This window comes from Strix aluco, chromosome 3 (assembly GCF_031877795.1).
Source record: "Strix aluco isolate bStrAlu1 chromosome 3, bStrAlu1.hap1, whole genome shotgun sequence".
Classification (NCBI taxonomy): Eukaryota; Metazoa; Chordata; class Aves; order Strigiformes; family Strigidae; genus Strix; species Strix aluco.
In genome coordinates, this window is record NC_133933.1 from 67,601,822 (window position 1) to 67,624,228 (window position 22,407).

Here is a 22,407-nt window from a genome sequence, read left to right on the forward strand (position 1 = left end):
GTTGGTGCTGTAAAACTAGTGATGTGGTACAGAATATTTGCTCCAAAAGTCCTTTTGTTGTCCTGTGTTGTCTGTACAAGCTAGAAATCCTGATTTTTGAGTTTTCACACATAGAAAAGAATGTTCCAACACCTGCCTGTAATTTTGGGTGTATACATTCCTAATGCAAAAGGTATGCACTGCATAGGAGGGTGATTAAGTTAAGGGGTGGGGGAGGACACCCAACACATGCATATATGGAAGAAGACTCATCCTCATTGTTTTAGTCTTAGATTAGGCTAAAATTTCTAAACATGAATAAACAGAGCAGCTGGCAAAATGCAGGTTCATGCCTGAAGCCTTCCAGGCTTCTTTTCACCCAGTGCTCATCTGCTTGTGCAAGCACAGCTCCATCCTCCCGCCGCCCTGCGAGGAGGAAGGAGCAGCCCCAGCTGCTGAGGGGCTTCCAGCTCCCCGCAAGCGTGCAGGAGACAGCCTCCCGAGGCCGGCTTGCTGCCGCTGAGGAGACAACACTCATGGACCCCCTTTTGATTAGGATGTGTCAGTGTTGTCAGGGCAACTGTTAACAGCGGCGTATCATATTTTCTCCTCTTGCGTTGCATGCTGAATATTTTAGTGTGCTGTAGCTGGAAGAGGGTTGCAGGGAAAAAGGTGCTGCAGCAGGGAACCTGGAGCTGTGGGCTGGGATCTGATTGAACAGGTTAAGACAGTGACGAGCAGCATCCAAAGCAATGTGCCTTTAATTAGGGCTTTTCTTGAAGGTGGGGAAAGACTGCAAGCCTTTCGCCGCCGACTGGATGTTGGTATTTGTCAGCTGTTTGCATACCGCTTATCCATAGGGGATCTATTACAAGTGCTCAAATGAACAGGCAGCGTTGCAGCTAGCGGCTAAGCAGGGGCTGCAGTTTCTTACTTTTTTTTTTTTAATAAGCAAGAAGCAACAGCAACATGCCTGGTTCAACTACTGCCCTCCGACAAGAGAGACTGAGGAAAAGTGCCAGGCCAAATCCCCTGGGTTTATTCACCATTAATGAAGAGGATGAGCAGCAAAAGAACGGGAATTCCAAAAGACTGAAAGGTACGTCGCGGTTCTGCAGCGCGATCAGGGCTGTGTGTGGAATACACTGCACAGCAGGCACAATGTTTTATTAGCTCTTCTGTGTGCTATAGAGAGTCTGTAAGTGACTGGTGCAGTTTGGCAATGCATATTGGCATCCACAAATGCACTGTGCATGATAGGTGTCTGTATTTAAATCCCCTGGACTGTTATGCAATCATCTGCTTTGGATATGAAGAAAATAATACTTTTAGTTATTAACCCCATTTTTTCTGGTAGGGATAAGGGTCCTGCATCAGAAATGTATCAGTGAATTTCTGTGTATTTTCTTTGATTTCTGTGCACAGTCTGGATAAATACCTATTAAAAAAAAAGGTGATTGTAGGCTTGAGAATACAGAATGCAGTATCAGCCTGTTATAGAAGACAGCTTTGCCAAAGACAATGTAAAATGAGCTATACTTCCATTCATGTGCATAAGGGGCAGTGTGCCTTCGGCAGAGTATAGAAAAATACACATTGTTCAAATATGCTGACTTTAAGTCTGACAACAAAAAAACCCAAAACCAAACCCAACAAATTGTAACTGATAAAGAAGAATATTTATTATGTGTAATGTAGGTGAGTGGTTGTGGCGGAAGGATGCTGATGGCCACTGATTTATAACAGAGGTCTGTCAAGCCTGTGTAGCCACTGTCTATCTTATGTAATTAATGTTTTCCACATGGATCCCAGTGTTCAAATTCTGTTGGTCTGGCAGGAATCCTGCACCTTACAATTGTGACTGGAATTTTAAGTTCGACTGTTAGAATTTCTGTTCTTGTGATGAAGTGACTCCATTTATATGAGCGCTCCTTTTTATGGTCTTATTTAGGGGGAAAAAATAGTGCTATATTTTTTTTGTTTACAAAACAAATGTTAGTTTGTAGCCTCAAGACAGTGTTTCAAATTTCAGAAGTTACCATTCTACCATGTAACAGGAGAGGCTAGCAAGCATTTAAATAGCAAATTTATAGTATGTATATTTATTAGAGATGAATCATTTACAGCTAACTGGTTATTTTCTTCTTGAAGAAAAAAGGTAGCTTGGTAGCTGTTACAAACAAACTCAAAACTCAAGATTTTTTTGAGTGTGCAGCTTGTACTTTTTTTTTCAGAATGGTGAAGAACCTGACAAATTTGAGAATGGTGCTAAACTATATATTGCTAGTCATTGTTAATGTGCCTAATGTGTTAGGGTCTTGTGTACATAGTTACCTACTCTTCTGTATATTTGAAACTGCCCATATAAAATGGAGATACAAACTCTAGTGTGAGGTTATTGAGGTTTTAATGTTTTAAGAAGCATATTACTTTCCTTTATCACCCGCTGGATGACTTCCAGAGTCAACAGTCCACAAAGCTAAGAATCAATAATTTTCTTGGTTTTGTTTAATGGCACTGATAGTTTCCCAGGGTAAAAGTTCTTGTTGACTTAGCTTGCGGCAGTTGCAGCAGTTATACAGATGTGCTTATCCTTTGCCTCTCTTGTTATAACTGAGATTCCATTTTTGATTATTCCTTTTTTCTCTTGTTGCTGTGAAATTAAGTAGCCAAATGTGCACAGGAGCACAGACAGCAAGCTAACAAGTGCATATGGTTTTAATAAGATAAAAATTTGGTTGCTTGCCTTAAATGCTCCTAGTGAGAAATAATATGAGGCTTTGGAAATATACTAGTTTCTTTTTCTTTTACTAGATACTTAAAATCATTCATACTGTCTCTGGAACACCATTTGCACACTGATACGTGTAGTTATTTACCCTTCTGTATGCTTGAATGCATTATCAGTGGCTAGGTGGGTTAGAGCTGGAATGCCTGGTCGTGGAGAATGCATGTATTCAGGGTGGTGTTCTCCCTTCCCGGTACCAAGCAAGGTCACTCCAGTGCAGTTCTGAGTGGAAACATAAGATGTGTGAAGCTTCTTTGAGTCTTTGGACTTTGTTGTTCTATTGGTACTTTACAGTGTTTGTTTCGTCTTAGTTCTTTACCTGTCCTGTTTTGCTCAGCAAGCACCTGCAACTGGTGAGATGTTTCTTTTTTCTTTTCCCCCTCTAGCACATACTAAGTCAGTGTCATCTTCATGGGAGGTGGGCTATATGTCTTCTTTATCTGCGGTTTCTGTAATCATGCTGTCTTTGTACAGCAGTTCAAAACCCAAGAGGTCTTTAATGAAACTGGTACTCCAAAATAATAAAGCAGCTTGTTCCTCCATTAAGGATATTTGAATATCATCACAAGTTATAATCATAATTTTGGTAGTTCAGGTCTTCTCAGAATACTAAGACTTGATTAGAGTTTGTATGAGAGTTGTTTTTGCTATCTGGGAAACAAATATTTATGTGTATCATAAAGTGGCTAACGTTTGTGAGATTTTCTGTAAACTCATTTTTATATCAGCCATTTCTTTTCTTGACTTTGGCTGTCTGTATTGTAATCTGAGAAGTCTGGTAGCCATTGAGTTTGTTCCTCCAGTGTAAACAATGAAACGAAAATGTTAAGGATTTTTTTTTTCAGCTGGAGATACTAAAAACCTGCAGTGATCTTTGTAGCCCCATGCTCCTGATACTTCCTTTCCTTTGATGTGAATTGTATTCACTGCTTTTTCACCAAAATTTTTAACTTCCTTCTCTTGTCTTTGGGACAAGGCCTGCATTTTTGTTACATGTCTGTATAGCACCAGTTGCAGGATCTTGAGTTCCAGCTGTTGCATAGTAGAACAGTGCAAATAAAAATTACTTTGGACGGCCTTTTTTACTTTTATTAACAGCCTCTATTCTCCTGTCCCATTATAACATACAAGAATTTTGCTATGTAGTGCACTCTTCAAATACAATTTGTACAGGTTTACAGAAGCTTATTTTGCACTTGAGTTGTTTTTGGTCACCAGCTTTCCAGCAGTTCTGCAACTATATCCACAAAGAAACCAGACAAAACAGGCACAGAACCACACACTTAACAGCTTCTGTGTTCCCTTAAAGCTTGTGTTGTAAGACAAATATTATTTCTGTGACTGAAGATAGTGTGTGAATGTGGTTCTTCATATAAATTGCAAAGATATGTCCAGGTAGGTTAGTGTTAAATTAAGGTATCCATCCTGTGTGTGTGAACTTTGGCCTCAGCCATTCTTTGAATTCAGACACAAGCCATTCAATTCACCTTAGTATTTCCCTCCTCTGCCCTGCTGATTTTGTGCACCTTGGATGTAGTCTTAATAATTCTTACTCAATTTTATGAAATTTTTAAGTGATGCCTCCTCTCCTTCCTCTTGGGGGTGGGGTGGTGGAGGAATGCCTTCTCAGACTGTTCATAATGTTGTGTTTATAAATTTATCATTTGAAGAGCATAGGAAAGTAATGCTTATCTTTCTGGATTATGAATTTGAATAATTAATAACTGAAATAGCTACCTTATGAGTTTTATGGCAAATGAATGAAAAGAAGTCTCAACCTATCAATGGAATCCTTCGCCCTCCTGTTTATTTAAAATTGATCTAAGGAGTGTACCTCTAATCTGCTGAGTGAATATTGCTGCTGTTACAAAGCTAGACATATATGCTTTAGGTCTCTGAACAGTAACACTGATTCTTTGTCATCTTGAAAACAAGAAAGGGCTTTTTCCAGTCCTTTGGTGCATGGCAGTGGTGTCTGATTACCAGCAGATTTTGCTGCTGTTGCGTGGATGGTAATATTTTTGTGTAATGCTCACTTCAGATGTAAGCTTTGCTCATCCAGAGATATGAGGGAGATTTCTTCTAACATACGACTGTTTATGTGCTTAGTCCGTGTTCTCCATGTATTGGGGAAATACATATTCCTGTTAAACTCAGTCTACATTTTAATTCAGTTGTTATTTTGTTACTGTGTGTGTATACCCAAACACAAACATAAGATACCAGGAAGAAAAGGGGATTTGGCATCTTCAAGGGCATTAAATTGATAGTCCTGGAAACTGAAACTGTATACCTACAAAACAGGTACTGCATAGGGTGTGGAAGTGTAATCTTATCCCACGCAGCAGAGTCTGTGCCTCAGGCTGGATCTGGAATGACAGCTTGGTCTCTGGCTTCCACCACACTTGAAACCAGCAAAACTGCCTGGGATGGTGGTTCTCCCAATAGGGCCTCTTAATGCTAGTCAGTGGGCTGACCTCCAGTTTTTTTTGGGCAGAACAGTGAGCAGCTGTTGAAGGCTGCTGAACTAGCTCACCAAAATCAAGTGTTGGACGTTTCCATGACAGTTTGTGACCTTAGCTTGCCCATCTGTATTTGAGGTAAAGTTGGGGGAAAGAGTGGGTGGAAGGAAGGAAAGGTACCAATTCTCATTACAATGCTGGTTGTGTAAGGGGGCAAGGCTGAGAACCTGGACAATGTGGTTTGTCATCCTGCACCTTCCAGTGAGTTCTGCTAATATTTCTCTACACTTCCTCCTTCTTTCTTCTAGCAAAGGCCAGAAGAAGAGGGATCCAAAAGTGTCTGTGATTTTTTTTTTTTTTTCCCTTTTTTCCTGGACATTTATTTAAAAACAACTTTCAAAGTATCTGGAATGTACATTCTTAAAAAATCTATATTCATTACGTAATTTGCAGCTGTTGGGGGTGCAGAAGGAAGTTGTGGGTTTTTTTCAGGAAGCTACTACAAAGCTGTCTCCTTTGTAGGATTTGACCATTCATAGCTGTAGGTGCTGGGTGGCATGAAACAACTTATTTTTAATAAAGATGAAGAGATCCTAACATGAAGTAATTTATTTGCAGTAACGCAAAGAGAATGTGCTGGAAGTCTCAGGGATAGCAGGAAATATCTCTGCAGATCAGTGGAGCAAATCTGATTTGTTCAGTCCCTCTGGCTTTCAGAGTGAAAGTCCCAGGTCTGAGGGCTTGTCTTGTGTTGTAACACAGTCTGTTCATCAAAGTGTGTGCTGGGATTACTGAAAGTTTATCTATGCTGGGTAAGAATCATCTTACACTTCTAGCCCAGCTCCATGAGAAGAGGCTTCCACTGCTGATTCTGGAGGATTGTGTTCATATATTTTGTCAACTGTTTTTGTGGAGGGAAACAGCTTGCGATCTATTCATTTGCTCAGGGAGCATACTTGACATTGAGTATGTGGATGGCAAAAGTCCAAAAAAGTGCAATACTGATAGTCTTTAAAGTTTAAGATATTTGTTGAAAGGAATTCAGGTTAACTTGCCATGTGAACTGAGGATAATCCTAATTAGGAAAAAGATTGAATTTTGCGAAGTAACTGTTTTAAGTAAACAGGGTTATTTCAACCAAGATATAAATGATAACACTATTCATCAGAACTGTCCATGTGAGAACAGGGTGCAGTATTTGGTTACTGTCCTTGCAGGACAGAATGCTTGCTGAAGTTCCAAAAAGATTGGAGTTCAATTTAATTTAGACAGTTCTCCAGAAGACTTCATATAATAAGAAACACCACTCATAAAAGATTGATAGCAAGCTGTGGAGTTTCTTCCTTATTCACTGTTAACCACTGTAACAGTAGTGGCTTTAAAAACCTTGAATTGGGAATATGATTCCAACTGTGGGTAAAAGGAATGTAGGCTTATGGCCATTTCTTATGGGAGAGAGAGAAACCCAAAAGCGGTAGATCTGTACAAGAATCTTGAAATTATCTGAGATCTTGTTGTATTCTTTTTTTTTTTTTCTGAAAATATGCAAATAATACTCTTTCAAGGGGTTTGCCATTGGAATGAGATGACAGCAAGAAGAAATGGATCTCTGTGCCCTGTCTGTAGTGCATTACACATGCCTGGATAGTACCATGGTTTTATTTTGCAGTGGAAAAATGAGGCAATAGCTAAGCAGGTATTTTTAAAAGAAATATGTTGCAGTTAAATCCCCTGTTTTTGTGATTGTGGTGTTGTCAAGAGTCTTGGCACTCTTGCTGCTATTTGCAAGCTTGCTCAGAAACTGCTGTATTCATTCACTCCTTCAAAGTTGTCTTTGTATCCAGGTACATAGAGGTTTGGCTTAATTTTTAAGGGAAAACCTTTTGCTTGTCATATTGAACTCCAGAGAAATTAATGAGCACTGGCCTAGAGTGTTGCTTCTGGCCATGAGGAAGTGATGATGGAAATCTACTCATTAGTGGGCTCCGGTGAATTGGTGGGAGTACATCATTTTTCTTCCTGCACAAACTCACACATGTATATTCTTTGCTTACTCAGCTACCCACAGAGTACTTTCGTGCTTTTTTTCCGCCCTGCTTCTTTAAATTCAGTCTGTACTTTACAACTGGATAACTTGTTTTTCTGATATTTAAGAATTAAGAGTTCTAAGTGAAAGTATCTCAAAAGAGTTTTGTATTATCATCAGAAGTCACTTCAGAAGTGATTTGTGGGGTGTTTTTAAGCCACATTAAGGAATGATTTAACCCAGTCTACCCAACCTCAGGCCACAGCAGTAATGTGCCAGGAGAACAAATGCCACAATGATTGATGCAATTTGCTCTTTTAATGAACTACCTTCACTCACTGAAGGTGCATCTCACTGTGCACTGTTTTTGCAGCCAAGCACTACTTGAAGCTCATACATGGAAGTTTCTCCTGCATTGAGTTGAATCATGGTATGAGTAGATGCTGATGTCTGTGGGTCAGATCTGTGTAACAGTGAGGGAGGCTATGCGCAGTGTTCAATAAGCAGATGTAACATCAGAAATGTGATTAGGGAGTACTCTAAAACTTGAGCTTTCACATCTTGTTGCTTGAGACAAAGTATTTTTCTCTTTCAGAGGAGTGGAATCATGTTTACCAAATTCTATGCAAAACTCCCATCTCGCTGATTTATAGGTTTGACTGACAGCCATTGAATAGCCAAATTGTCTGTATGTATAGATGTAGCATAACTGCTTAGTCAAGCTCATGGTAGGAATGACTAGGGATAGAATGCAGATTGTTTAAATTACCTTTTTATACTAGCGGTTTCAGAGGAGAAGCACTTGAATGTTAGCTTCACTTTCTCCTTTAAATGATTAACTTGCTGGTAATGGCTAGAATAAACAAAGTTCCAGTAGTCAGGTCACTGCAGCTTAACCTGGATGCATGTTTCTCCAGAAAGTAGAATTTGTGTTCCTGTACTAGAGGAGGAAATGAGGGTTTTGGGGCAGGCTATGGTGGTGACAAGCTGAACTGTGTCAGTACTGACATAGACCTGTAGCTGCCCTGTGTATGTGTTTGTGCTGGGGAACGGTTCAGTTGTTTTGAACTAGAATAATACCTTCTGTAGCTTCAGTGTGATGATGGTACAAGATTCTCTCTGTCTAATTCTTTACCAGATGAAAAGTCCATTGAAGTTTTTGTTCCCTGGGAAAATAGATTATCCTCTAGTTATTTCAGATCTGTCAAAGCCCAGTTTTGCTCTTTAGCTTGTAGAGGCAACACAGTTTTCCTCAGGGATTAGCTATGTTTCTGTAGATTTGAGTTAATGTCTAATTTATTTATAGAGTTTATCTGTGCAAATGTCAACAAGAGGAAACTGGGTTTGGAATCAAGAGTTTGAGCAAATCAAGCACAGGTATCTGAGACTGGTGGGTAGCAAAATGTGGAAAGTAGCAGAGAATACAAATTATAGAAATCTTCCAGTTGATGTCCTTCATTTAGGAATAAAAGATTAGTTTGCTGAAGCACTCTTCCTTTTCTGGTACTAGTGTCTATACAGCTGACTTCAGGGAAGGCTGGAGTTTCCTGTTAGAAGTCATAGTTGTGGATTTACAATTGGTCCTTAATCTCATTAATGGTTTTCAGTAGTGTGTGTTGGAGGCCAGATTTACAATCAACTTGGAAGAGGAGGTCAAGAGTCAGTTTGCTTAGGATTTGAGAGTTACCCAAAAACCTGAACAACCCAGGAGAAATGCTCAAGGTACTGGTCACTTTGTTCCCCTGAGGCAGCAACTGCAGAGTAATTAAGAAATGTGGAAGTCCCAGAAGGCACTCAATGTACTTACAGACTGAATCTGTACTTTGGTTGCTGGCCACCTGCTTCTCAGTCTTTACTTCTCCCGTTTAATATTGCTACAGTCTGAACTTCCAGTCACACCTACTAATTGGCCTAGTCCTTCACATGGAGGTTGATTTTTATTTTTTTTTCTACAGTCAACTTTCTTCTGGGTCTTCCTTTTACATCTGAAGCAGACATGGGAACAACTGTCCTTCCACTGTCTGTCATGCCAGGTACAACTGCTCACAGACCTCTTCTGTGATCTGCTGCTGATTTTTTTGTTTAGCATTGGAGGGTTGTGGAATAAGGCTGGTGCCACTACACACCCCTGCAGCCAGGAAATACTCCAGCTGGTGGAGTTTTGTCTTCAGATGAGCCTTGCTGCAGCCTAGTGCCATAGCCACCTCCTATTGCATGGTATGCTGTGCTAGAAATGTGCTCTCTTTCCTTGTCAGGAACGGGGATGCCTCCTGAAGGATCTGAGGATAGTAGATGACACAGAAAACATGAGAAGAATTTTTACTGTCTGTGTGCTGGGAGACAATGAGGAAAAGGAGTGAGGAAGTAACATAAACGTTCAAAAATAACATTTCTGCAGGATGCCTGAATTCTGATTTAATTGATGGGAATATGATCGTAGTGCTGATGTCTTGGGCAGAGACAATCTGACTAGTTGAAAATCCAGTGAAAGATCCTGGACCTAAAATCTCATAAGAATGTAAAACATACTGTTAAGTGTGCTGAAGAGGCTTGGTTTTTCCATTCTTAAATTTCAGATCTTTTTCAGCTTCATTTTAAATTCCTGCACAGGTTTATTATAGAAGTGCTGACAGAACTTGATTCACACTGTTGTATCATAGCGTACAAAGCTATCTTGTTTCTCAATTCAGCTTCAGAGAGATTTTCAGAAAGCTGTTTTGGAAATGCAGGTTTATCCAGTACCCACCCTTGACATGAGAAGTCATCGTGTTATGCAGCCAATTCTAGCTTTGTTTTTTTCCTTTTTCAAAGTCAGTTTCCTCATTGCCTGCATGCTGACTAATGCACTGATGAAAATTACAATACTAAATCTTGGCTTGTATGCTAAAACACCGTGAATGACATCCAACGTGTCTGAGCTGTTTTTGAAGACACAGAGGTGTCACGTCAGTGGAGTTTGCACTTGTTTATGCTTCTGAGTGCAGCAGTGGCAGTACGGTGGAAAACAAGCTGCTGAACCTTCTGCCCGTCATTCCTTCTTAATTGTTATAGCTATTTCATTGAGGAACGTGCACCCCATCTTGGACGTGCAGGCCACACAAACTTGCAGACAATGCTGCTTTCACACTGTGAGTGCATTCCCTTTCACTAGAAAAAACAAAACATGTTTACCTCACTCTCTTCTTCCCTGCAGCAAAGGAAGAAAGAGTAGTTTGTGTTTAAAAAAAAACCAAACCAAACAAAACAAACCCAAACCATCAAACCCCAAACAACCTTCTCCAGCCACATAGCTATGTTACAGGGCTGTGTTTAGTTGCAATTTGAACTGCAAAATAAGAGGGTAAAGGGGTAAAAAAAAAGCAGATGGCAGTTGCCATCTGTAAACCAGAAAAGGACAGCAACAACCAGCTGCTGAGTGAGGTATTGGCAATAAAACCAGGCTACAGACCAAGCAGCTTGTGCTTCTCGTCATTGTGCTTGGGTTATCAGCGTTTTGGTATGTTCTTACACTTCCAATCTGTCTTTTCTGAAATATTCCATAATGTATTTATTTCAACTAGTTTGTGTTGAGAGAGTCTGTTAGCCTCACTCCCCCTGTGAATTACCTGGATTGCTGCTGTAAACCACATCTCAGATCCTCAGTGTCACTGAAGACTGTATGCAGAGTAGCTTGGCTTTTTACTGCAATATGTTTAACATAAATCTTTGTAGTCAATAACTGATGCAGAGCATAGGGAAGCAGTATAATGAAAACTGTGGTGCTCACACCATGGTGATGCTTATGGATGCCTCCTTTTTCTGTTAGACTTTTGTTTAATCGCCATCCTTACGGATTTCACTTGTTTGTGGCATCTGTGTGATGAGCAACATTGCAAGGCTGAACTATTTAAGGTGACAGTATGATGTGGGGTTTGATTTTTCCTCTCCTGAGAAATGAAGGCAGCATCTCTATGATTACAGTATGTTTGGAGTTCTGAATAGGCTCCTGACCCCAACATTTGCAGGGGTGATTTATGCTCATTTTAGCTCTGCAAACAGGTCCTGCCGTTGCCTGGCTATAAATGGGAATTCAATGTGTTTTGCTGCTACTAGCAGTTCCCTTTAACACTCAGTGAAGATTTAGCTTAAATTTTGAGAAAGTGTTCTCCTTCGATCTTTCTCTTTATACTCCAGGCTTTGATTAAACTTGTCCTAGGATTTCTTTTCAGAAAGATCTAGATAATTGCCAGTACCACTTACCACTAATCTAGTCTCAGATGGTGAGCTTTTTTTGCTATAAATCAAAGCAAGCAGGTTCTGCTGATGAAACTTGGAAGTCTGCAGGCCAGTTTTCAGTAGAGTTCTACTTTATCTTTAAGATATCTCTTTTGTTTGTGGTTTGTGGGTTGTTTTTTGGGGTTTTGGTTGTGGGTTTTTGGTTTTTTGGTGTTTTTTGTTTTTTTGTTTTTTTTTAGAGTAGGGGAAACAACAATATGGCCATGTAAACTTGACATGGTAGGTTAGCAAAAGCTTTAAAAAGGGGGTCTGTGTTAGTGACAGAGGTTACACTTATCTATTTGTTATCATTCACTCTTGCTTGCCCTTGTCCTGGCTCCTAGGAGTGTGGTTGCAACCAGTGAGTAAGGAGACACCTGCTCTTGAAACAAGGTAAGCTAACATAGCTTTAGAAAGAAATAAGGTAGGGAGCAACCTGATGAGAAGGTTTACTTTTGTATTTGTGATGTTGGTAACATCTGTTTTATCAGTCCTTAAAGAAAGCCAAGATATTTCTTATAATGATGATGTAGAATAATTGGAGTGGGTTGGTAGAGTTACTACATATTAATGGGATGTTCTGTGGAATAAGCAGGACCCAACAGCTGTAATTAAGTAAGATTTTGAATTTTTCTCCTTGGTTACAAAACCTTTTGCAATGTATGTCTGTGGGGGGGCTATTTACTTGTTTTTGAAAGCCTTGTCCTTCCTCATTCTCAACCAGTTCTCTGCCACAGAATATCTGAACTGACCTGCTCACTTTGCTGAAATAGTGTGAAAGTATGCCAAAATAGGAGGCTGGGAGTGAGCGACAGTCACAAAAGTCAAGAGAAGACATAACAATATAAATATGCAGGCATGCTCTTCACTTGAGGAAGGATTGTTTTTTAGTTTTTTAAAGGAACTGTCTTCTGAGACTGGTTATTGGAAAACCAGTTATTGATTAACAGTCCCTCCAAGACCTGTGCTGCAAAAACTGCCTTTTCACATGAAAATTCTTGTGATTTAGAGAAGAACTGGTGATAAATATCATGTCTAGTAACATTTACAGGAACAATCTATTTCCCTCACTGGGGAGGGGAAACTTGTTTTTGCAGGACACCCTGACAATAGTGATTATAATGAGAGCTTTCCCATCTGACTCAAATATTTCAGACTGTGTAGGGATTATTGAATATTACTCTCTGGAAAAACAGCCAGCCAGTGAGGCTCTAATTGCTTGTGACTGAGCAACAGTGCACCTAATTCCCCTTCTCTGCACAGTGTTTTCTCTCTTTCTTTTGTCACAACTTATTTGATTGACCTTTTCCTTGAATGTTCTTTAAAGTTAAACAGCATTAATTATATGCTCCAAAAGGGTTTAATATGTAGTATAACATATATGTTTGATATATATTATATATATATATCACAAAATTCTTTTTTACAAAGTGATAACAAAGTGGTTTGCCTGTAAAGCTTTTGAGAAGACTGCTACTTGCAGGTGTTAAAAGATGTTGTGAAATCACTGTCTGCATATGCTTTAACTTCCACTCTCTACTGTGCTCTTGGATCTTTAAATGGGAAGATCCAATGAGATCTGGCTTTTCTGTTATATAACACACTCTCTGCAATTCTAAATGCTGAAGCCATCTTCCAAATACCTTTATTTTGTGCTGCTGTAAAGTAGTGCAATGCTGGATTATGTTTTATGCTTTGATTTTTAAAGGGGAAAAAATAAAACAAGGACAATAAGAAGGGGTATGTTGGTGTCCTGTATGCCTTTGAAATTAATTGGGACTTTCTGCTGAAAGAGAAGTTAAAATTTGTGTTGAATACAACTCACTGCTGAGTAAGTGTAGCATTGAGGCTTATGTTAATTGGCAGTCGTGCTTTTTGTGCTGTTTTCCCCATGCTGTACTCTGTGACATGGTTGGCTAGCATGAGTTGTAGCTGGTCAGAGCTGCTCAGGCACTAATGCTTGCAGACTTAAGGCTGTTTTAATGGGCCACTTGCATAGCATGTTGGTTGTGGTCCACTGAGCTCTGCCTTTCACGTGCCAGTAGAGCCAAAAGCTGTGGGTGCTGAGGTGCTGGTGGCCAAGCAGATGGCAATGGAGATTGCCTGATAGGGTGTTTTGCTGAGCAGGTCTGCTGCCACTGCGTTGGATTGCCTATTCATGGATTTGATGAGATGTAGATACATCAGGTTGACATAGCACTTAGGGATATGGTGTATTGAGAACGCTCAGTGTTAGGTTAATGGTTGGACTAGGTGATCTTCAAGGTCTTTTTCCAACCTAGATGATTCTGTGATTCAGTTGTTACAGTCTTTTGAATAGTTTGAATTTCTTTTGGTAAATGTGGTAGATAAAGTGCTGCCCAGTCAGCCTAGGAAATCACAAATAACACACAAATTTTAAAGTATTTCCATTCCTTGTCCCACCCAAGTAAAGCATTATAACATATTATAGTGTGATTTGTGATTTTGGTGAAGTATATGGGCTAAACTTTTTCATCAGTGGTGTTTGTGTAAGTGTACCCACTGTCTGTGGGTACCTTTTAAGGTATATCTTAATGTCAGCTAATCCCAAAAGCTTTCTGCAAACAAGGATTGCTACTGCACCAGTGTTTGTAATCCCAGCCTCTGTGGCAAAGTAGAAAGCAATGCTATGGTGAAGTGTTTAGGGTGAAATCAGGGTGAAAGTTGACTTTTTTGACATGAAGAGAAGCCTTTGTCCCTGCATCTGCCCTTATGCAGGTAGGGTACCATCACCCACATACTGTACTAGAGGTGTATTGCAAGGCATCATTGACAAATATTCCAGCACTTGAACTCTGATTACTTGAGAAAGAAAATAGGTAAGTATTGCTAAGGCATTCACTCACCCCCAGGTAAACAAAGTAGGAACACTTACCTATGGGGGAGATGGGAGTGTCGTCTTTTTTTTTTTTTTTTTTTTAAAAAGGGCCATTGTCTTTACACAAATACAGATGTAGGCAGGTTACTAATGCCAGCTGGACCGTGGGAAGAGGTTACACTATAAATTGCATCATAAACTTTGGCAAAATGAAACACAAAGCTTGCAGACAGTGATTCTAGATCCTGTTCTTGCTCTGTTAAGTCAAGTACTTTCCTTCTAAGAGAAGGAAAAACCCTGCTAGACTGCCATAGCGAACTGTACAAATAGATGAACACTGAATTTTGTAGTCTGCTGTTACAACTGGAAAGATGTCCCATGGTATCAGTTGGAGCCCACCTATTACAGAACTTAAGTACTTTAGTTTGAGCACTGAAAAGCTGACTTCATGTGTGCTTCTCTTCCATAGTCTTTAAAACCTCTTCCAAAGGTCTTTTAATAAAGCACTCTCTGAATAGAAGTTGAAACTGAAGATTTAAGAAGTGTATGAGGAAAAAACAAGGCTTGCTGACCTTGAAGTATTAAAAATATTACATGGGATAGTTTTAGCTGAATGGTATGCTCTTTTCAGAGCTGCAAATGTTTTGCACAACTGTACTAGTGGCCTAATGTAGTCATAACTCATGGGTAGGACAGAGCTAAGTCTGTCATAAGAAGAGGTGCTATGCGTGGAGAGTGTTAAAGAAGTCTGTTTGGCGAGATGATGCATGATAAGACTTGTGTGAAACTGTTAAAAAGGCTGGGCCAACTTTGTCCCTATTGTAATTATTCGGAAGAGAAGTAAATTGAGAGTAGTGAATTTGACCGCCTGTTTTCAGGCTTAGAGCACTTATCTTTTTTCTCTTGGTAATGGACTGAAAGCACTTATTGCCCTGTTCTGGATCTTTCTTGCTTTATTGAACTGCGTTTTGCAAGTAAACAATTAGCGATCTAATTCTTGCTTGAAAGAAATAACCATACAGTATCCATTTCAGCACATGAGAAAACTTCTAAGGACAGGTACAGCCCTAGTACCTGAAGGTGCCTTGAAGAAATTGGTGCAAGTTTCTCATGAGCCTTTGAATCCCAGATCTGTTTCTTCTGAATTAATGATGGGTCTGTAAATCCTGCTGTCACATTCAGTCATATCTCGAAATAGTAGAACTGTGAAAAGTTTTATAATTTTGCACTAATTGCTTTTAAAAAATCCTTTATTGGAAAGTGGGGAATTAATATGTTATTCGGCAACTTACAGAAAGGGAGTTTGGAGCAGGACACTTGTAAAATGGCCTGAATCAACCCTCCGCTCAGTCGGGGCTGAGGCATGCTGGCAGGACTGCAGGCAGTGCTGCTCCTGCACAGCCTGGTATCGCTTGTATGGAAAAACAAAGGACTTCAGTCCTGAAGGACCCAGCCTGCATCAGAGAACAGGGCTTCATGGGATTTAATGGGAAGATAGGTTGAAAGTGTCTGGCACAGAGAAGAAAGGCATTATGAAGAACAGTTATTTCTACCTTAATTATATTTTATTTTATTCCTGAAATCTTGCTTTTTCACACTTCATGTTTCTTTGTTGAAATGGTTACTTACCTGGGCTTACCAGAAGATTGCAATGTCTGTTTACTTGGAGTCGTGTCTGTGTGCCACTTAGCTCTTCTGACTTTTCTTGTGCTTCAGTTTCCCAAAGATCAAAGCTACATTTACAAGAACTGGAGAGACACCACGCTGGACTAGCTCCAGGTTCCTTGGGTTTGTTCTTATGCTACTGGCAGTAAATGTCTGGATTGTTTTGCAGCCATACTATCAATTTGCTGCACTGCTTAAGCTGTGGGGACCTGGCACTGGATTCAACTCTACTGCATTTCTTTTATTGCAAACAATGCATCATGAGTCAGAGAGAGAGAAGTGTTAAAATGAGGGATTGTGAATGTCATCCAGTATGTATAAAGTCAGCAGTTTCAAACACAAAAGCTAGAAGCGACTGTACTGATGCAGTTAGCCTGTGCCTTAGAGATAGTATCACAAAAAAGTTAAGTGATATACTCAATTATTTCATATGTAGTCTCTGAAGTCTGCATTATTTAATAGTGAACTGGTCCCAAAAGTTATTGGCTAGCTTTGGAGGCTTGGGAGGCTTTTTTGGATTTGGGTGGGGTTTTTTTTCTTTTTTTTGGTGGCAAGTACTTTAACTTGTGCTAATGAGGCTGCTGCTTTAAGACTAGGCTTTGCCTGCAGTTTACAAACTGCCTAAAATAACACTTTGGGGAGTAATGAGGCTACCTACTCTTGCTACTGAATCAAATACTTAACTGCTGCATGGTTGTTCAGGCTCTATTCACTGTTTGGTAATTGCTGTATTTGATAGTGTGGCTCTGTTTTTTAAATCTGTTCAGCAAATTCCTCAGTTCAGAGCTGTTTCCTCAAAGAGTTGCCAAACATACAGCTTAGCTAAATGCAGAAGAGACTGTTCTTTCCACAGCATTTAGTTTGTTACAAGAAAGGGGAATAGCTTGGAGGAGAGGTGCACCAGCATGTAGGGTGCAATTCCTGACAGTTCTCGCAAAAAAGACATGTAGGTGTGTAGTCACATCTAGATACAGATGTGCTTATAGAAAAGTGAATGGATAGTGTTTCAAAAGGGTACATGTGTACCATGGATACTGTACAGTAGTTACACCTGTAACATTTTGTGACACCACACTAAAACATTATTTTGAAAATATGTGCATTTTCTAAGGAAAACGGCCTACCCCCTGAACTGTTAGCTGAAGTTCCTATGTCTTTCCAGTAATAACATTCTAGTGAAACTCTAGCCTGCGTTTGTAGGAACTACAAAATGATGGTAATAAATATCAATGTTTTTTCTTTTTTTAACACTACTTAACTGCAAATTATGGCACTTCAAGCTTCTGGATTCTGTCCCTGTTTTAATTCTTATTAATGAAGCCTACATACACTGCTGCTTAATCCTAACTTCTTGTAACTGAAACTTGCCTATTTTTGCTCACCAGTGGAAGCTGTGACTCTCCTGACAGCCTCCGACTGAAGAGGGTATCAGACATCATTGCTTAGGTACATAAACATCTGGAATAACTCTTTGAATTCTCTCCTTCTCTAGCACACTGGGTAGGAGAGAAGCAAATCTCAGACTCAAGCAAATTCCCTCATAACCATATAATTAATCAAAATAGCTGAATTTTTAAAAAAATATGGATTCTGTGGATATAGGCCTAACTGAAATCCAAACGTGTACAATTATACAAACTTTACTGTAGAAATGACTAAAACCAAACTGGTATCCTAAGGCTCATAACAGCATAGTTGAAGAAAGTTCCTTCGCTAGAACTGTGTAATCATATGTGTAATTATGGGTTAAAAAAAAATATTACTCTGTACATTTGGATCATGTTGTTGGGCACAGAGGGCTTTCTTCAGCATCTGATGAAACTTCTCGGACTACCTGAGTCATGTACAGGCCTTGTTCCTGGCAAATGGGTCATGAGGACTTGGAAGAAAGATGTGTTGTCTGTTCCTCTTCCTGGAAGGGGAACGGCAGAGCACTCCTGGTATCTGGCAGCTGCCAGCCAATTACCCCGCTGTTCTCTTCTTCTGGCTATACTTTGCCTGATGCAGGTTGTTTCAGGACAGCCGTGGAAGTGATTAAACTTTCAAAAAGGGCAGAAGGTATCTTTGCATTGCTCTTCTTGGTCTTATGCCATTGCACTCAACTGTTTTCAGCAATTGCTCTTTGGAGTTTGGGGAATGTTTTCCACATGAGAGATCTGCTCTCAGAGTACCAATACTGTTATTTAATTATTCTTTGGTGTTTATATACTAGTTTGTTCTTGAGTGTGAGGGCATTGCCCTGTGCATGCAGTTGCAGGCCTGCATGATACAGGGAAAGGAGACTTTTACCAAAGCATTTAAAATAACCCCACCTATTAAAATTCACAAAGCCTTTTTTTTTTTTTTAAGAAACAAATAATAAACTTTTTTTTAGGGAATAGGATGAAAGAAAGACAGAGCTCACACAGTGGGCCAGGAGCAAAGCTAACAGTAAAAAGAGCCCTGACTTCTGCTTATTCTCATGCCACAGTGAATTTTGATTTTTACAGAAAAAAATTTAAGTTATGTTATTATGGGGGGGGGGGGGGGGGGCAGGGAAGGAAGTTACTACTTGTTCAGATTTTCAAGAGCTTTTCCTGTTAATGTACTAAAAGAATTTCATAAGGACATTGAATCTACAGTGGAAGCAGGTGTCTTGTCAGGAGAGCTTTCAGTCTGATAAATGTGATTGCCTTCTGGTTACCAAAAAGGAAGCAATGAAAAAAATATCCATTTATGGTTTGACATGTGAAGAATGGGGGGGGGGATAATAAATCTGTACATGTATGATAAATAACTGATAGGCTAATTTATTGAGACCTTTGTAAATGCAAAGGAAAGAATGACACTTCTATTTGCTGTTAATTTCACAGGATTATACAGTTTTCACAAATGGAGTGTTACAGACTCAGAGCCTGGGGGACCAAGTTTATAAATACTAAGCTATGTATAGTAGCTATATATATATTATATATCAGTGTCTTCTGATTTAAGACTGAAATATGATGAAAACTTCACATGTACAAACAGTTTCCTACATTTACAATGTTTTTAAGATATTGTTTGTAGATCCTTTTATACCCTTTTAAAAGGAGTTGGAGTAAAACTCTTTAAGACTTGGAAAAATTGTTGTAGCAGTGCATTTCACTTTTAGTGTTTAAATTTAGGGTTATATTCCCTGACAGTGGTCAATGTAACAAAAGCCACAATGAAGCAGAGGTAGTCCAGGGGATATAACTGATGATGAAATCTCCCCTAATATTGTTTCTACTGCTGTTAGACAACACTGACTGAATTATACACTTTTCAGGCAATTCTAATAATCTTAAGTGTCAACCTGCTTAAGTTTTCCTCCTTAGGATAGACATCAGAGTACATCCTTGAATTTTTCAGGGGTTCTTTGGTTTCCTGGTACTGGTGTTTTTCCCCAAGTCTTCTCCCTTTTTGTGAAGACAGGTTAGAGGAGAAACAGCTTGCTGCTTTTACATATGTGATGCCCTAGGCGTACAGTAGAAATGCGGAATGACAGGAGCACCAAATCGTGCCTGCCACTTGAATCTTTTCCCTTTTTCTTTTCTGTCAATGCTTTCTGTGCTGAACCTTTGTAGAAATAGATCTAGAAAGTTAAGCATCAAGCTATAACAGTAGCTTCCTCACTAAATACTGTACTGCTGTCATGTTACTCATTTTGTAAGGACTGTGGTGATGTAGGCTAATGTTTACACTTTAAAGGTTGATGACTGAACTTTAACATGTGAGACTCAAAGTCTGTCTTAGCTAAAGAGGAGTCTCCATGCCTTCTGCTCTCCATTGCATTGATTTCAGGGAATAAAAGAAGGGTGTAACCTTGAGTGATAAGAACAAGCTGGTAGTATGTGTGATTTTTTTTTTTCTTTTTTTTTTTCCTTTTTAAATGATGGGTGGTTCACAGGCAGTGTAAGAAGGCCCACCTGCAGAGTCAAGCCAGTTACGGGTGCAGGACATTGGTGGAGATTGCTCTTGTTTTCTGCTGCTCATCTGGCTGGCTAAAGGTGAAGCCTTGCCTGTCAGTGTAGGGCAATCCTCTGCTAATCAGGGGAAATCCATTTTGTCTTGGTCAGTTGATACAGGCAATGATCTCTTCACTCAGACTGAGCTTTCTTCCTTGGAGGTAACTTGGAGGATAGCATTAGAAAGACAGACCGCTGTCCTCTCCACTGCAGAGATTAAAATGCAGTAGCTGTGGTCTCAGTATTTTACTGAGAAACATACACTTATTGTCCTAGTGCATAAAAACCTGCAGGAAGCAGATGGCTGAAGTTTATGAAGATGACTCCTGGAGTCACTAGCTTGTTAGTTCATTTAACACCTTGCATTACCCTACTGCTACCTACTTTATCATGGATAAGTGTGTTTTGTGTTTGTTATTGCAGCGCTGTAACACTCATCATCTTTGGTTCAAAATGCTGACTCCTGTCATGCTGAATGGAGTGTTGGGATGATGGAGAAAGATAAATTGTGAATTAGCCTGAAATTTCACCAGAGATTTGAGGGGGTCAGTCTGGCACGCTGAGCTGTGATCAATCTTTGATCCCTGTAAACACTTAGCATGCTGATCTTTACTTGTTTAGCTCTTCCAGTTTATAGTATTTTACCTGATCTAGAAAAAACATTGACTGTTAGCTTTTCCTAATCTCTGTAGAAGGAGAAGAGCAGGAAGAAACCACATTTAAAAAACAATAGAGAAACCGAATAGGGGAATCATCTATCAAAGTTTGGGACTGTACTCTTGTGAAGTCAACTCTGTATAATAATTCTCTTTTTTTAAAAAAAAAAATAAAAGCACCTTCTTCTTTACCTGACCTTTTCATAGAAAACCTGTACCAAGTATTTTAATGCACCCTTTTCCCATTGTTTTATGTATATACACATGCATTCCAGCTCTGCATGAAAATAGCTTTCAGATGACTTTCCATTTTAAACTCAACTGAATAATGTTTATTAAAAATTAACTTCAAAGATGGAAACTCGTCTTCCTCCCTGTTTTCAGCCCTGGCCTATTATGAAGGTTAGTGCTTAACCCTTCCTTGTGGCAGATCTGCTCAGTCTTCATGGCCTGAATGTATCTAGGGCATTCTGCAGCAGCTCTAGCACACTGTGTGGCTATTTTTGGCGATGTAGCTTTTGTCTGGCAGTGCTAAAGAAGGATGGCATATGCTCAGTGCTGTGCACGTGACTGATTTAAGGGTGAATGATATGGTTTGGTTTTAAAAAAAAGTGTATGTATCACTGTTTTAAAAAAAGCTCTGTATAAATGTTACAACCCATGTGAATTACATGCTTGACTGCATGAGTTTTCATTTTCCTTTTTTATGTAATTGTATGCTCAATGGACTATGCATTAGAAAGTGAATTAGCAAGTTAATTTACCCCACATGTTGCTGATAGAATAGCTTTTACCTCCTCGGGCCGTGTGATCTGAACTGCAGTGTGAATGTATTAGAATACATAAACACTGCTTTTTTTTTTTTTTTAAAGAAAAATTGTTGCGGGGGGCTTAGCTTAACCTGTTCTCTACTTAGGTTTTTACTTCTGTTTTAGTATCAGTGGGGACATGTTCTGAATGAGCTCGGTTTTGGTTTTGTGTGTGCTTTCCATACTTTGTGTTGTACCTCAGGGGGACCACTTGCAGAGCAAATTACCTGCTCATCATCTGAACGAGGACGATAAAATAAATTATAATTAATCTTTAGTATTCATAATCAAAGATAATGCTTATACTCTGAGTTTGCAACTCAAAGTATGCAGTGTTTAGCATAAAACCTAGTTGCTTCAGGTGCACAATTTCACAGGAGGTGCTCTAGAGCCTTAGTTACTGTTTGTATCCCAGGGTAGCCAAGTCCCCCAGCAAAAATTTGGGCCCATTTGTACCAGTTGTGGGGCTGAAGGAGAATGTTTGCATCAGAACCAATAATTTGAGTAAGTGAGGTGCTTAAGAGTGGAGAATAGAAATGTTTTCATCTAAAGGTATAGATCCAAGTTGTGAGAAGCTAAGTGGCATTAGTGCTCCTGGGGTTATCATTGTTACAGGTATATGGGAAGGTGCTGGCAGGACCAGATGCTCAATTCCACTCTCCTAGGCTCCCTGGTCATATCATAGCCACAAGGCTGCTCTTCACGTTGGGGCCCAGGTTTGACAGTAGTTGACGGGACAGCTTTGACTTCTGTGGGCCTTCTTAAGCTCATGTGGATTGGCCAGCATATGGAGTGGGTGGGAACCCTTGTGTCACACATGAGTACAGTAGTCGTTATGGCTTAACAAATGTTCATTACAGAATCACAGAATCGTCTAGGTTGGAAAAGACCTTGAAGATCATTCAGTCCAACCATTAGCCTAATATTGACAGTTCTCAACTATACCATATCCCTAAGCGCT

At 39.6% G+C, this 22,407-nt stretch overlaps 1 protein-coding gene across 5 annotated transcripts in view; it reads left to right on the top strand.

The window, feature by feature from the left end:
- The first annotated feature begins 481 nt into the window (after window positions 1-481).
- Window positions 482-22,407, top strand: part of MAP7 (microtubule associated protein 7) — a 107,218-nt gene continuing 85,292 nt past the window's right edge. The window contains exon 1 of one of the 5 annotated variants that reach the window (XM_074819007.1): window positions 482-1,078. In XM_074819007.1, coding sequence (XP_074675108.1) covers window positions 949-1,078 — 130 coding nt within the window. In that variant the 5' untranslated portion in view covers window positions 482-948. The remainder of the gene's footprint in view (window positions 1,079-22,407) is intronic. The other 4 variants (XM_074819008.1, XM_074819010.1, XM_074819006.1 and 1 more) reach the window with 4 other exon arrangements.